The 15,414-nt window shown below is 36.4% G+C and overlaps 2 protein-coding genes across 2 annotated transcripts; one reads left to right on the top strand and one right to left on the bottom strand.

The window, feature by feature from the left end:
- The first annotated feature begins 5,803 nt into the window (after nucleotides 1-5,803).
- Nucleotides 5,804-10,415, top strand: LOC102618382 (uncharacterized). The gene is made up of 2 exons (XM_006468637.4): nucleotides 5,804-9,113; nucleotides 9,262-10,415. The coding sequence occupies exons 1-2, from the start codon at nucleotides 6,201-6,203 to the stop codon at nucleotides 10,165-10,167; spliced, it is 3,819 nt and encodes a 1,272-aa protein (XP_006468700.2). The 5' UTR covers nucleotides 5,804-6,200; the 3' UTR covers nucleotides 10,168-10,415.
- Nucleotides 10,416-12,103: 1,688 nt separating this feature from the next.
- On the bottom strand, nucleotides 12,104-14,174 carry LOC102618664 (hypothetical protein). Its single transcript, XM_006468638.4, has 4 exons — nucleotides 13,848-14,174; nucleotides 13,177-13,416; nucleotides 13,006-13,069; nucleotides 12,104-12,895 (listed from the first exon to the last, which is right to left on the bottom strand). Exons 2-4 carry the CDS (start codon nucleotides 13,350-13,352, stop codon nucleotides 12,590-12,592), a joined length of 546 nt encoding a protein of 181 aa, XP_006468701.1. The 5' UTR covers nucleotides 13,353-13,416; nucleotides 13,848-14,174; the 3' UTR covers nucleotides 12,104-12,589.
- Nucleotides 14,175-15,414: the final 1,240 nt, after the last annotated feature.

The following is a 15,414-nucleotide window of genomic DNA, read 5'->3' as shown; positions in this document are numbered from 1 at the left end:
GGGTCGTTTGCATTCAGCTTACTTGGATGTTCGTGTTTCCTTGGGTGAATAAATATTGCTCTTTTGCTAATTAGTCTTTTTCCTAGCAAGACAGCAGGCAGCAAGCGGAAGTGGATTTTTCATGGAGCCGGGGCGGGGAATGGCTCTAATGGGAGGTCGTGAAGACTGAAGAGGATGCCCACCCCTACTGAGTTTTGGAACAGGTATTTTCAGCGGTCGAACCTAAGCGTATTAAGGTTTCTTTGATATGCTTTTTCAAATAAAGCTCATCTAACTAGTGTTTTTACTAGTAGAACTTTTATAAATAGAGATTTTATCAAAAATATTTTAGTTGTTAGTTGTCAATGAGAATTTTATTAAAAATTATAAAACTACTTTAATAGAAAAACTTTTTAAAAATAGGTTATGAAATACATAAAATAAGATTATCAAATAAATAAATTGTATTTTAGATATTTTAATAATTAAAAAAATAATAATCTCTACTCCTTAAATTTGGTAGTGAAGACGAGCGACATGTCGTCTATTGGGGCTGGGACATAGATGAGTACTGATGACGGGATGAGAAAGTCGGTGATCCTTAGATTAATTATGAACAGATTATTCTCTCTCTCTCTCTCTCTCGGTGTTCTCTATTCACACCGAATGACAGAAAATGATACTGAGACTCGAGAGACAATGAAATTGAAACCGACAGTGACAGTGTGGTGGCGCGGTCATCCCAAAGAATTTGAATCACATAAGGTCTTCTCTGCCTTTTAGCTTCTTCCCTTTTGTTCAATTGAAACAACAGTCCATCAACACAAATCTAAAGTGATAAAATAGTAGGACGACCATGATCTGGTCTTTTCTCCAAACCTAACCGTGTTTGCCTTGCAGCTTAAAAGTTGTATTGAAGTATTTAAAAGTTATTTGGTGACTTCAAGCATAATATTATCTCAATCGGATGGTGACTGACCTACGAGTAGAATTTTCGTGAAAAAGACGTTTAAATTGAGTCAAATCTTATGATAATTCTAGTAATCTCAAGCATATTACCACAATAAGAGGTAATTGTGAGCATGATTATCATGAGGAGATGTTTAAATTGAGCCAACCGAGAGCAAACTTAGTCAAAACTACCTTTCGGATTCTCTTTGAAAAATCAAAGGTTGAACATGATCTTCAAACCATCATTCCGCAGTCGAGGGGGAGAGGATTCTAATCTCTATAAAACTCCCACATAATTCAAAAGGTTAAAAATAAATAAAATCTTATCGGTTTTCATTCTCTACATTTTCTCTTCTTACTTTATTTGTTTATTTTACTATTAAGTAGAGAAAGATTTCTGACTTTTCTTCATTCCTTGTTGTAGACAACCAAACACTATATTTTTCCAGTAACCCCATGAACTAACTTGAAAAATTAGAGGATTAACGCTGAAAAAGATTTCGGCACCTCTTTACCCCTTTCTGTGGTTGCAAGTGCTCGCAAAGGTTCGGCACGTTGTCCCTGGTTTCTGATTGTAGTTTTGGGCATTGGCGGAACCATCTCTTTGCATAAATAAATTCAAATGCTGACATTAACATTTGATTGCTAGCCCGCACGCTGACTCGACCAAATTTTAATTTGAACAAACCCCATGCAAGAAAAGTTTCTACAATTATTGATAATCAAATTGTTATAGTCAATTCATCACAACAACCATATGCAATTAAATTAAAATATTTTAATTTCCTCTTATCTTCAATTTCTTCAAAACGAATTAGTTGTGTTTTGGCAGCTTGTGTATTAATTTGGCAGTAGGCTAGCTTTTGAGGTAGGTAATCATGTTCGTAAACTGAAACTGAATTCATAAGTCTCAATGTTTATGATTGCATATATAGTAAGATTTCTAATTTAAAAACCTGTCAGATTAATAACCAAATGATGGCCTATACGTGATTCTTGCAAAGTCACCTCCGAACATGAAGATATTGCGACATATATAACAAACAAATAAATAAAAACTTCAAACTTTCATATTAAAAACTCCAAGAAAAAAACTCAGAATAAGGAAAACTCTCCATCTGTCTCTCATGGATTCGCTGGTACATCCTTGATACTCTTCAAGTTCCAAATATCATCATCCCAAACAACATCACTGAAGAATGAACCATAAGCCTCGACACCCCATATTGGCAGTGAAAAGTAACCCCATGACATCTGCTCATCCACAACTTCTCTTGTTAACATTAATGACAACTCATCCCAATCCAACCAATTCTCCTCCACCGCCGGCGTCGATTCATCTCCTTTTTCAACATCCTCTTCCACCTTCTCGACATCGCTTTTGTTAATCTTTTCCACCATAGTTGTATCTTCTGCTTTTGTAGCAGCAGCAGCAGCAGCAGCAGCACTCATATTTCTTTGCCTCGTCATTTTAATGTCTTTAACTTCGCGTACTAATAAAAACAAGTTGGCTACTTGAAAATGCATGAGACGTTTATCTTACAAGAGTATGCTCATAAACTGGCTGCATATTTATAGCTGGGAAAATTAAGAAAGAAAGTAGTAGAAAGGAGAAGAGGTATTGGGAATTGGGGTCAATTTGCATGCATGTTGATGAAAGCAGTTTTGTGAAATTCTATGAGCTCATATACACATGCCACTTCTTGTCCAGATGTCCCTTTGGCATGAGGGTCATCTCATTTGGACTAGTGTTCTGTATGATGGCTCCGTTCAATGAATTTTTAGGTGATCAAGAGGCAGGAAGTGAGAAACAGATTTGTCATTTATGAGCCGGAGCCTGTGAAGTCTATTTCAGTTAAATAGCCCAACCCAAATTTGTAGGGGCCTATCATTTGTATACCTAACGGTTGGCACTTCGGTAAAAACAAAAGCTAAATTTATCTACAAGCGGCCGACGTTTTCAGAAAATGAATGTTATATTGTTTTGCGTATGTATCTGTATAATTGCTTGCTCATGAGTGATGAGTGACACAAACGGATTAATAGGAAATAGAAAGGGCTAGATAATTTGTAGTCTGCTGGTTGGTATTGAGATGTTGCGATTTGAAAATTACAATTATTACGAAAAAAATTATAATTATAAAAATATTAACAATGTGTAGTAAATATGACTTTTTAATAATGATTTCGATAAAAATAATAAAAGATATTATAAGTTTTTCATCATATAAATATAAAATAAAATAAATTTATTTTCTAAAATATAATAATTAGTGTTTATCAAATATTTTAGTATAATTACTCAAGTAAAATACTAAACAGGATATGATATAATATCTATATAGGCAGTAGATAAGATGAAAAGGGATTGACCCTTGAACCTAGACAGTTGTAAACTAAAAAAGAGAGCTCGAGAGAAGTACAACAAGACAGATTTATGAAATGAAACCATTGATTAATTTGGTGGACAGACCATGATGGAGCTCTCCATGGGTCATGGCCCAAGAAAACTCAGCATGTTGATGTTTGCAACTGACAAGAGGCCTTCTCAATGCGGGAAACCTCACAGCATGTATGGGGGTGGGTTGTGTGGGAAAGCTGTTGCTCACACCTCTACCTGAAAAAAAAAAAAAATTATTGTTAGATGTACTCTAAAAATAATCGACTGTTAAGATAATCAGTTAAACGCTTGGTAAAGCTTATTTTTAAAAGCGTTGTGAGATTTAAAAACAAATGTATGTGTTTCCTAAATCTTATTATTAAATTGTTATAAGAATGTAAATGAACGAATTAGACATAATGTTGAATAAAATTTATTTACATATTTATAAATATAAATATAACATTTTTTTATTGTGTAAATATATATAGTTGAAAAATAAATAATTTTTTATATTATTATGTTTTATTTGATTATCTCAATATAATTGATAATAAAGATAATGTCTTTAAAGCTAGCTACCTATCAAAGTCTAGGTAGCATGCATTATCTACATCAATAACAAGCAACAAATCAAAAATAGCCCCCCCCCCCCCCCCCCACCCCCTCCATTAAAATAAATGTTATGTTCCCCTTTGATTGCGAGTTGCAACTTATCTAATTCTTTCAACCACTCAAGACAATGACTACATAATGAGCATCATGCCGATCCCAGAAAAGGATCGGTGAAGTCTACCATTGCAGTTCAACATCAACTATATTTTTGATGAGGCTGGGGATGCACAAGGACATATAGAAAGTGAGGTCAACGAAGTGTCCGAATTTAATCTTTCAGCTAATGTAAACTAAAAGTTTATCAAGCTTGCCAATTATTATTCGAGTGATGACTAGCCGTAATTATTAACATTGGAAGACAAAAATTAGACAAAATTACATAAATAACGAGTTATATTATTATGTAAGATTGGATCCAATCATATTCACATTTATAATCTTAATAACCATATTGTTTATGATCTTGTTTACCCATTTATGCTCTAGTTTTAAGTTTTCTATTCATCTACCTGTTGTCCTATCGGATGAATTGTCTAGTGTGAACAGATACTATGAAAAGTGATTTTACTAATACATATTTTATTGTATTAATTACAAGTCTAGATTTGAGAGATGATATTTGCAAGAAAATTTGTGTATGGGGATTATTATCAGCAATCTAATAAAACAATGGATATTCAGTCTGATATCAACATGAGATGGTATTTTACTGGCCGCTTAGTTGACTATTTGGCTGAAAGATCCCACATATGTAAGTGCTGAAGGAATTGGTACAATTTGCGGCTCAGTTAACTATTTGGCTAAAAGAAGATATGTAGTAGTAAGAGAGAAGAGAGAGCAGCAACTGGAAAAGGGAAGGATTCAGATTTAGAATTTATAAGAGCTTCCATACATAATAGTAAAGAGTAGAGCATCTTTTTCTATACTCGTTAGAGAAATTATTTTCTCCCGGAATATTACCAAGAAAATATCCTTACTCTTATTTGTTTGGTTGTTTCATTTTCTATTTATAATATTTTAGATTTGCCCATATTAGTGATAGAAATTTAATAATACAAATAGAGAGAGGAACTTAATCTAGTGTACGCTGTGTTATATGTTATGGTGCACAACAGCATGCAGAGCGAGCCCTTATTAGGGGGAACTCTGCTGTGCGGCCTGATACCCCAAATGAGAGTTAGTCACGACCGACTGCGCGCACTAAATTATCTCCGACGGGGATATTATACTTGTTGTAGTCATTGTACTATCTATGTGAATATCACATGACGTTTTATGGGGATCCACCAGCTCACCATTGCTCGTTATGCAGTCATTGTCTTGAGTGGCAACATGACGTTTGTTTTAAGGGAGGAGGGCGAGCGAGGGTTTGCTTAAAATAGTTTTCAGAAATATAAGTATCCCTGAAAAGGCGGTTTAAAGTATTTTAATTTGCAGAAACGCTAGCTGGATTAGACTCCTTCTAAAGGATTTTTCAATCTGAATATTACAGAATTTCAGATGCAATTGAGTTTGAACTATTTGAGCTGGCTAGTTCAAGTCTTCTCTGTCGAAACTCAAATCAACTACCAACTCTAATGTAAATCATGTATGTATAAAAGGATCTCGCAAAGTGATTATGCAACGTAGATTGTTGTTTTCAACTCCACTAAAATTGAAATAATTAAAAAAATCCACTCATAGATCTTTCTTCCTCCTTATTTTATTGTGCAATCACAAACCAACCACATTAAATAAACATAACCTATCACCAACTTGCCAAAACGGCCAAATACATTGCATGAGCTTCGAGACAAAGTCTAAAAACTTTATTTAACATCTATTAAATTAATCATACTGATGTAGAATTTTGGGACAGAGTAAACTTGTTCCTCCCTTGGAGTATTTATATTCAATTATGTTGTCGCCGGCTAACTTTAAATAAATATATTTATACAGCAAATTGCTAAGGATTAAAATTTTGTTAATCACCGACTTGTGCTATTATTATTATTAATCGGGTCGGGGGGATGGGTTCGTGTGGCTTGTGTGACTCTGAAGATAGTGATAAAATCAATAAAGTCAACCATGGATTGGTGGTAAAGATGGGTTTCTGGGAAGAATATTCAAACTGATTAAGACACGTTGAGGAGATTAAATCGATGGATGAGTTTAAGTGATGTTGTAGACTTGTAGTAGTAGAACTCATTAATTGCCTCACTGAAAATTGTTCGTAATCCGCAATCGAACTTCAAGTAAGACAGAATCAGAGAAACAGAGAAACAGAGAGCCAGAGATGGAGACAGAGCGGAACCCTATCCACGAGCACCCTTTAACACTCTGTGAGATTGAGGACGATAATCCTCCTTGCCCTGTCTGTGACTGGCGATATTGTTTCGACGGCTCCAATTGCGACGACTGTGAGTTTCATCCCGAGAAATGCTCTGCTTGCGACCGCCAACCCTCCGGCAGTTTTTACTTCTGCAAACAGTGCTGGCCCAAGTCTCCTTTCTTTCATAAGCTTTGTGCTGAACTACCACGACAGATCCGGATCGCCTTGCGTCCGCATTGCGTTTTACGCTTAAGACAAGAATCTGTTGGTCCTGATATGTCCTCTTTCCTGAGTGATAAAGCATTTGATTGTGATTATTGTGATGAATCTCACAAAGACAATCCGTTCTTGTGCTGTGACTTCTGTAATTTTCAGATTGGTGCCCCATGCGCAACAACTCTAATCAAATATCATCGAGGTCAAGAAGAGCACATCCAACATTTCAGTCACCGGCATCCCTTGATCCTTTTGGAGATGGAATTGGAGGCGGAGGATACGAAATGCAAGTTTTGCTGCAAAAGCATCCACGGTAGCCAGAGCTATTACTGTTGTGGCCCGTGCAATTTTTATATCCATAAATCATGCAGTGAATTGCCGCAACAAGTCCGGCATCCATTCCATCCGTGCCATTCTTTGACACTCCAAAACAATGATCTATCGGAGTGGTATCGTTGTGACGCATGTCGCTCCTACATTGATCTGGGCATGCGTTATCGGTGTGATGATTGTGACTTCGATATGCATCCCGAGTGTATGTCTCTAAAGCCAAACATAAAGTACCCAGCACATCAGCATCTTCTTATTGTAGTGGAGGATATGTCCTATGAAAGTCAGTGCCATGGATGCAGTTTAGACATTGAAGGCACTTTCTTCGCTCGGTGTGTTGAGTGTAAACTCGATTTTCACGTCCAGTGCGGTCCTGCGCCCTCTCTGCCGCCAACTGTCGTGCATAAAAGTCACAGCCATCCACTCTCTCTCATTGATAAATCTGAAACACTCGGGACAGACGATGCCACTCATCTTTACTGTGATGCTTGTAAGGAAGAAACAAACCCAAGCCATCCCTGCTATGGTTGTAGTGAATGTGATCAGTACTACGCACACGTGCGATGTGTGATAACCGAGATACATCTAGATAACACAGAGAGACATAAGCATTTCAGCCACCATCATCTCTTGGTTCTTCTTGAAAACGAGAGGAATGATGATATCGAGTGCCATGCGTGCGAGAATTTGATCATCCAGGGCCACTCAGCATATGGTTGTGACCCCTGTAGATTTTATCTCCACAAATCCTGCTTTGAGCTGCCAAAGGTGATGAAGCATATATCTGATTCACATTATCTTACTCTTCAGAATTCTTCATTTTCAGAAAGATGCACAGCCTGCGGTCAACAATTAAAGGGAAATGCTATATATCATTGTGAGACGTGCGACTTCGATCTGGATCTTGACTGTGCTGCACAACACCCTTCAATAAAATTAGAATGGAAAGCCAGCAGTGACGACCATGATGAAAATCGAGATGGCATTCGGCACTACAGTCATTACCATTACTTAACCGTTCTAGATGTGGGCGATGCCGAATGTCAGTTATGCCACAAAAACATCCATGGTACGAGCTATGGCTGCACCCCATGTATGTTTAATATACATGAATCGTGCGCTGAATTGCCGCAAGAAGTTCGACACCCATTCCATCCACGCCACAGTTTGACAGTCCAAGAAAATACGTTTCAGAGTAGATATTTTTGTGATGCCTGTAGGTTCGATGTTAAACCAGGCTTGCGGTACCGGTGTGACGAATGTGACTTTGACTTGCATCTCGAATGCCTGTCTTTGAAGGCAAACATAAGGTACGAAGACCATCAGCATCTTCTTATCCTAATAGAGAATATGTCCTGTAAGAGCAAATGTGAAGCTTGTCGTTGTGATATTGAGGGTACTTTCTTTCTCCGATGTGTGGAGTGCAAACTCAATTTTCATGTTCAGTGTGGCCCAGACTGGTTACCACCAACTGTTGACCAGCAGCATCACGACCATCCTCTTACCCTTACAACTGGAACAATTGTCAAAGATAATGATGGTGATCTTCTTCGCTGTGAAATATGCAAAGAAGAAAGAAATCCAAATCACCCCTCCTATGGTTGTGTTGAATGTGGGTGCCACGCACACGTGCGTTGTGTTATCACGGAGGTACCATCTGACGAAAGACGGAAACTAAATCATTTCAGCCATGACCATTGTTTGATTCTTGTCGGAAATCAGAGGGATGATGATGGTGTTGTGTGCTATGCATGCGAGAAATTAGTTCGGGGCCAGCCAACATATGGTTGTGATCAATGCAGATTTTACCTTCACAAATCTTGCGCAGAGTTGCCGAGGCAGATCCAACATGCCCTTCACCGACATTCTCTCATTCTTAAGTCTCATACAGACGAAGGCACAAAAGAAGACCATGAATGCGGAGCTTGTCTCAAGAAGTTAAGTGGCTTCTTTTACCAATGTGATAATTGTTTTGTTATGGATATTGATTGCGCTTTATCACAATTCGGCGGTGATAAGCATCGTCTTACTGTCTTTGAAAAGATACAACACACTCCGAAATGCGGAAAGTATATATCTACCACTCACGGTGCATTGAATTCGGATTGTATGAAATGCAAATTCAGGGTCTACCTTTTGCGTTCTCCCCTGCCGCCAGCTATTGAAGACAGAAGTCACCAACATCCGCTGATCCTTACGGATAATGTTGCTGATAAGAACTATTATACGCAAGTTTGTGATGTTTGCGAGGAGGAAAGAGACCCTGAGCTATGTGTATATTATTGTGCAAAATGCGATTTCATAGCTGAATTTGACTGTGTGATTTCTGAGGTAAGCCTATGCTAATTATCCTTTAGAAAAATCTTTAATCTCGAAAAGTTGCATTCGGTCTTGTTTTCCAAGAGCATTATCTTGGTTTCGTTAAGCTAGCTTAACCAATGTGTATCACTGTTTAACTTGCTTCTTGAAATATGTATAGGTATTGCTTGCTCTGCAGGAACAGCCCCGAGATGTCCCGTTTAGAACTATCAGTAGAAAGACTAGTAATAAGGTCAAGATCAGTGAAAGGATAACCTACCAAAATATACAAAATTCCTTCACAGATGAGGAAGATGAGAAATGGGAGGAGATAGTAGAGGCTTTCAATGAGGAAAAGGAAGAGATTCTTGAGAAGTTTTCTGGAGCCGGCCATGAAGCTAAAGTAAGCTCTTCATCAAGGAAGTTTGTTTATTCCGATGAAGATTCGGATGAACACTTCCTACAGCGTTTGGCAGTTTGTTCTGAGAAGGACAGAGTGCCTCTACTGGCAGATGAGGATTTTAATTCTGAGGTTATCCAGGTGGGGGGTTATAAAACCATTCCAAAGTTGGCCGGGGTTCTTAAAAGCTTGCTTGACAAGTATGGCGATATCGGCGCCAGTTGCAGTATAGCCCAAGGGCACACAAACTTGAAGATGTGCGTGATGGTGAATTTCTGTTCGACTGTGCACAGCATGTGTAACACTATGATTCAGGACGTCAACTATGGCCTACTCTACACCTGGTGGAGGCACTTCAACATGGCTCACCGAACAGGGTTTAAAGTTGACTTTTTCTTTGATCGTTTGAGGAGAATTGCCCAAGCTCGTTATAGAATTGATAATGATCAATTGCGTAACAGCCCCATTAACTTCCGCTATGAGGAGATGGCTAAGCTTTCTAAAGAGATCGATGGACTAGCTGGAGAGATTGATTTGAAAAAGGAGAACTTGGAACTACTGAGGAAGCAAATACAGGATGATATATCTAATATTGCTTTCGAGAAACTGAGATTGGTTACTGACGAATTAAGCAAAGCCAGGGAAACTGGGATTATGAAAGCAGGGATGCACACCCAACTGCTGTGACCGTGATTTATTTATCATTCGGCTTTTATTATTTCTGTTGAATTGGATTTGGGATGATAGAGTTTTGCTTAAAGAGCTAGATGGCCGTGATTTTCTTAGTTACAAGTTAGTGTAATTTGTTTTGCAGTATCTAATATTCGTCTAATGAGATATGTCATGTAATATATATAACTAACGGTATACATCTGATGCTTGTTAAATTTTATCATACTCTAATTTAATATATAGGGAGAAATTCACTTGTGCTTTGGGTCGTTTGCATTCAACTTACTTGGATGTTCGTGTTTCCTTGGGTGAATAAATATTTGATCTTTTGCTAGTTCTTTTTCCTAGCAAGACAGCAAGTGGAAGTGGATTTTTCATGAAGCCGGGGCGGGGAATGGCACTAATGAGAGGTCGCGACGAGGATGCCCACCCTTACTGAGTTTTGGAACTGGGATTTTCAGTGGTCGAAGCTAAGCGTATTAAGGTTTCTTTATATAATTTTTCAAATAAAACTTATTTAACAAGTGTTTTTATTAGTAGATCTTTTATAAGTAGAGATTTTATAAGATAAAATTTAATTGTTGGTTGTCAATGAAAACTTTATTAAAAATTATAAAATTATTTTAATAGACAAGTATTTTAAAGTTATGTTATGAAAGAAATAAAATAAGATTGTCAATTAAGTAAATAATATTTTAGATATTTTCAATATTTTTAAAAAATTAATCTCTACCCCCAAAATTTTAAAATTTAAAATCTTGCTAATAAAAATAAAATAACTTATTTAATTTTCAAAATTTCTATAAAAAATAATAATAATAAATTTTATAAAATTAAATAAAAATTTATGACTATTAAATAAATCTTACTAAGCAGATACTAACTCAACAAGATAATACCTTCCATAAAATAAATAAAATGGACGTCCTGATTTCTCTTTGGCGGCTGGCATTTGAGTTGCAGCCTAACCCAACCTAAGAAGTGTTACTCAAGCAATGTATAAAAAGAGATTGACCCCTCAATTTCATGAGGAGTCTAATGTTGGAACTTGAGACTACATAAAATTTAGCAAACTATATGAATTAACGCACATAGCCGAATTTTATGCACAACCCCATGATGATCTATTCCATTGTCCAAGAAAACTCTCCATGGTGTCAACAGTCAAGAGGGCTCATTGGATGGAAGATGGGACTTGGATTCTTGTTGGTTGCAGACAAAGATTTTGGCGATAAAAGAAGATTCTACTGACAAAAGGAAAAAGCAAATTGTTAAAAGATAGATACTAAATTAATAAGTCCCTTCTTTCTTGTGAGGTGCACAATCACCCTCATCCTCTTGTGCTTGATTTACTTGCATTAGAGCTTGTAATTGATTGAGTTTAGACAGGGATAATTAGCTCTCTAATTGTATTGTATAACCAGTGAATTTGAAAAATGCTTTTGAGGAATCCTTTGTCCTGGGAAAATGCTTCCTGCGTTTCTGCAGAATACTTTCCCTGAAAAATATTTGAATCATTCTCTATTGATAAACTCGCCTCACCCTCCATCATCACAAATATTGTGTCGCCATTGATTGCAACCTGAAATTTTTTCAACCACTCGAGAAAATGAAGCATTGTGAGCCATGATGCTGTCATGCTGGTCCCGATAAGTTGTTCCAAGGTTAAAAAGCAAAAAAGATAACAAGGTTGATGGATCTACAAAAAAGAAGCAACGCATGACGATTAAAACAAAACCGACTTGTCTTTTTAATACACATTCAACTAAAGCCATCATCTGGTTAGTTCTCTTCATTAATTTTAACGCCATGGATGCAGATGACAAGGCATCATTGGAAGATTACCGACGGAAATTGATTGAGCCTCTACTAGCCATTCCGGGCTGCATTCCTCGTATCATTTTGGCTTTCAGTGCAAGCTAAAAAAACAGCAGAGGGAATACACAACAGATTCTCATCAAAACATAAGGAGGTTTATTACAATGTAATGTAAATGACTACATAGAAAACGACTCAAATAACAACTAGATTTTTACAGATTGTTCCCATAAGCCGCTTACCGAAACTTCAATGAACCCAAAAGAGAAGTAAAAAAGAACTCCCATGTCACTCTACATACAATACAATACCAATCACACAGCTTTCCTCGACAGAAAGCCAACACTGAGATAATTCTTCTTAACAATTAAAACTAGCCCTCGTGATTATTTGTGCTCAACAACTCAGATTTACTTACAGGACACATAATTACAGACAAAGAAATGACAGAATCCTTTCTTTATAAACATATCTACAATAAACAAAGGATCCCTCTTTTTCCCTTAATCTCTTAGAACTTCAAAATTCATCTCATTCTACCAAAGTCTTGTTCTTGTTTTGAATTAGCTTCTCCTTTTCTATATGTACTTGTATTTTGATGATAAACGGGGTTCGTCTTCTACGCTAATGCAGGGATGCTGCAATTTTGCCGATCCCTGCAATCAAACCCCTCAACTCTCACTGCTGGCTTGTTACCAAAATTGGGTCGAACGCAGCCTCCTCCAGCGCCTCCTTTCCTTGTGGAAGAAGATGGAGATTGTGGAAGCAGGATCGGTGAAAATGGGGTGATCTCCTCATCCCCGAAACGCGAATCGTGTATTAATGGGTTAGCTACTCTGCTAGGCGGCGACCCACAAAAAAATGGGGGCGACGATGCTAATACTTGATTATAAGGTTGTTCCATTTCCACGCCACCATAACCACCCTGTTAAACCACATCAAATTATTTGTCAACACCACCTTACAAATCACCACATAAGCTAAAAATTATAAATCACATAAATAAAAAGTAAAGAAAGGGGAAATATAACAAACCTTTGGGAGTATGATGTCGAAAAGATCAGTTCCTGATTTTGAATCAAAAGACTCTGCTTGGTGGCTGAAAATCACAACATTAAACTCATATGAGCACATTAATCTTTTTTTTTTAACTTTTACAGTTGTAAAAAAGAAATAGATTAAACAAAATGACGTATGGAAATTCACCTAAAATTCAATCTGAGAGAGCGAACAGGTGGCTGGTCGTTGAGGTTGCCGTTAAGGAGACCAAGACGGCGAGGCTTAGGGCAAACCATATAGTCTCTTCTGTCTGAAACAGAACTTCTCATCTCTTCAAGTTCAAGACTAGCAATTGAGTTTTGCTGGATCAAACACTGTTTCATCTTTCTAATATCTGAACCTACCTTCTATTCTCTACAAACAAAGATTTTTTTTTTTTTTTGGGGTCTGCACATAAAGAAGAACAAAGTTTCAGTAAATTCTGAAGTCAAGATCTAACAAATCATGCAAGCTAACAGCTTAAACAAGAGATCTGGTGAAATCCACAGGTAAAAACTAAATCCCAGGTGAGAATTTCTATATAACGCTTAGAGAACACAAAAAAAATAGTAGGACTTTTAAGCCAGACCCACATAAAAAATTAAGGCTTTTAACACAAGCCCACATGAAAATTCAAGCTTTTGAAGCCAAAAACACAAAAAAGTTTAATGATTTCATCGCTAAGAATATTAGTTTACTAGAATTCTTTACAGATCTACAAAGCTATGATCTAATCATTTCATAAAATCCAAAGCTTTGAGGCAAAGAAAATGAAAAATGAAAAGTTTCGATGAAATTCCAAAAGCAACTAAAGAGCAAGAGAGAAACAGATCCGTTACCTTAGCTTAACTGTACAGCTCGCGAGCTCTGAACTATATTCATACCATATGAAAAAAGAGAAAAAAAAAATTGAAAGCGTAAATCAACTTGAAGCTCTGGAGGGTTAGGCGTGGAGAAACAAAGAAGGGTATGTATGAAGGGGGGCCTCTGGATTTATAGAGATGACTTAGTAACCAGAGAGCCAGACAGAGAGAGTCAATAAATAATAAAATAAAAAAGTAAAGAAGAAAGATTTAACGAGAGAGAGAGAGAGAGAGAGAGAGAGAAAAAAAAATTCGTTTACGTATTGGGCATCAACAGAACAGCTCAAAGGTCTGACACACAACCTGCAAAGACACCCGAACTTGTTTAATGTTTTTTTTTTCTCTCTCTGGCCTTTTTGGTGCTGTAAATCTATTATTTATTTTCTTTATTTTGATTTCAGATTATTATTTTACTAGTCCTTATAATTTACAAAAATCAGATTTGAACACGCAAACTAAGATAAAACTGTGGTGCAACTGTAGTACCGTGCCACAATTGCACCCAACTGTTAAATTTTCACTCATTCAAGTGGACCCTATTTATTTAAGTTGATCCAACGGCTGGTGCAACTATGGCACGGTACCACAGTTACATTGTAGCCTAACCCCGCAAACTGATTGCTAGTATTCGTTATTGTGATTATGAGTTTGAGAAAATATTTAATTGTCAACTAAGAACGCTTGTTTACAAATTACAAACATTTAAAATAGTTGAAACATAATCAGATCGGATCAAGATTTAAATTATATAACATATTTTACATTTTAGTTAAAAAAATAAATTTTCATTATAATAGTTGAATTAAAATCTAATTGACCCATCTTTTTTTTTTGTTTTTTACATTAAATAAGACCCTCCATATGCACAATAATGGATCATTGAATTTAAATTCAACAACTTTTATATTAAAATGCAAAAAAAAATTTAATTAAAAACCAACTCGTATGAGTAACAGATCTACATAATTTTATGTTATTAACGTCAACTATAGGGATTGAATTGATAATACTCTTATTGGATATTTTCTTCATGCAGGCGGTGCAACCCGCGCGAAATCGCATCGTTTTTACACCCCCGTTTAAGAAATTATTGTTACGAAAAGAGAAAAAAAAAAAGTTTCAGAAACTATTGAATATACGTGTCATTATTTTTCCATAAAGTTTCAGAAATTATTAAATACATATGTTATTACTTATTAATTTCTTAGAAAATATCCGAAACTTTTAAGCACCTAACCGAACGAGCTAGTAAAACGACTCGCCACCAGACCGTGACACGTGTCTGCGGTCAAAGAATGATGCTGGGGACGTGGTCGGCAGTTGCTTGAATTTTTTTGTCAGAAAATTATTATATTGCAAATTGCAAACTTCTATTATTGCTTTTTTTTTTGTTTCCTTTCCACTTGATAGAAAATTTTGGATTCTTCTTTTCTTTTTTTAAAAAAATTCTGCATACAAATGGATTAAAAAAATAATTTTTTTAGTCATCATTTCCATTACCATTACCATAAAAAAGAAGTGGATCGAAAAATCTGTATTTCTT

Source organism: Citrus sinensis, chromosome 2 (genome assembly GCF_022201045.2).
Source record: "Citrus sinensis cultivar Valencia sweet orange chromosome 2, DVS_A1.0, whole genome shotgun sequence".
NCBI classification, from domain to species: Eukaryota; Viridiplantae; Streptophyta; class Magnoliopsida; order Sapindales; family Rutaceae; genus Citrus; species Citrus sinensis.
This window is presented reverse-complemented; position numbering and strand designations above follow the sequence as displayed.

Coding starts and splice junctions, on each gene's coding strand:
- LOC102618382 (XM_006468637.4), top strand. CDS start 6,201: ATGGAGACAGAGCGGAACCCTATCCACGAGCACCCTTTAACACTCTGT. Junction 9,114..9,261: donor TTGACTGTGTGATTTCTGAG/GTAAGCCTATGC, acceptor AAATATGTATAG/GTATTGCTTGCTCTGCAGGA.
- LOC102618664 (XM_006468638.4), bottom strand. CDS start 13,352: ATGAAACAGTGTTTGATCCAGCAAAACTCAATTGCTAGTCTTGAACTT. Junction 13,070..13,176: donor TCTCTCAGATTGAATTTTAG/GTGAATTTCCAT, acceptor TGTGATTTTCAG/CCACCAAGCAGAGTCTTTTG. Junction 12,896..13,005: donor TCGACATCATACTCCCAAAG/GTTTGTTATATT, acceptor GTGGTTTAACAG/GGTGGTTATGGTGGCGTGGA.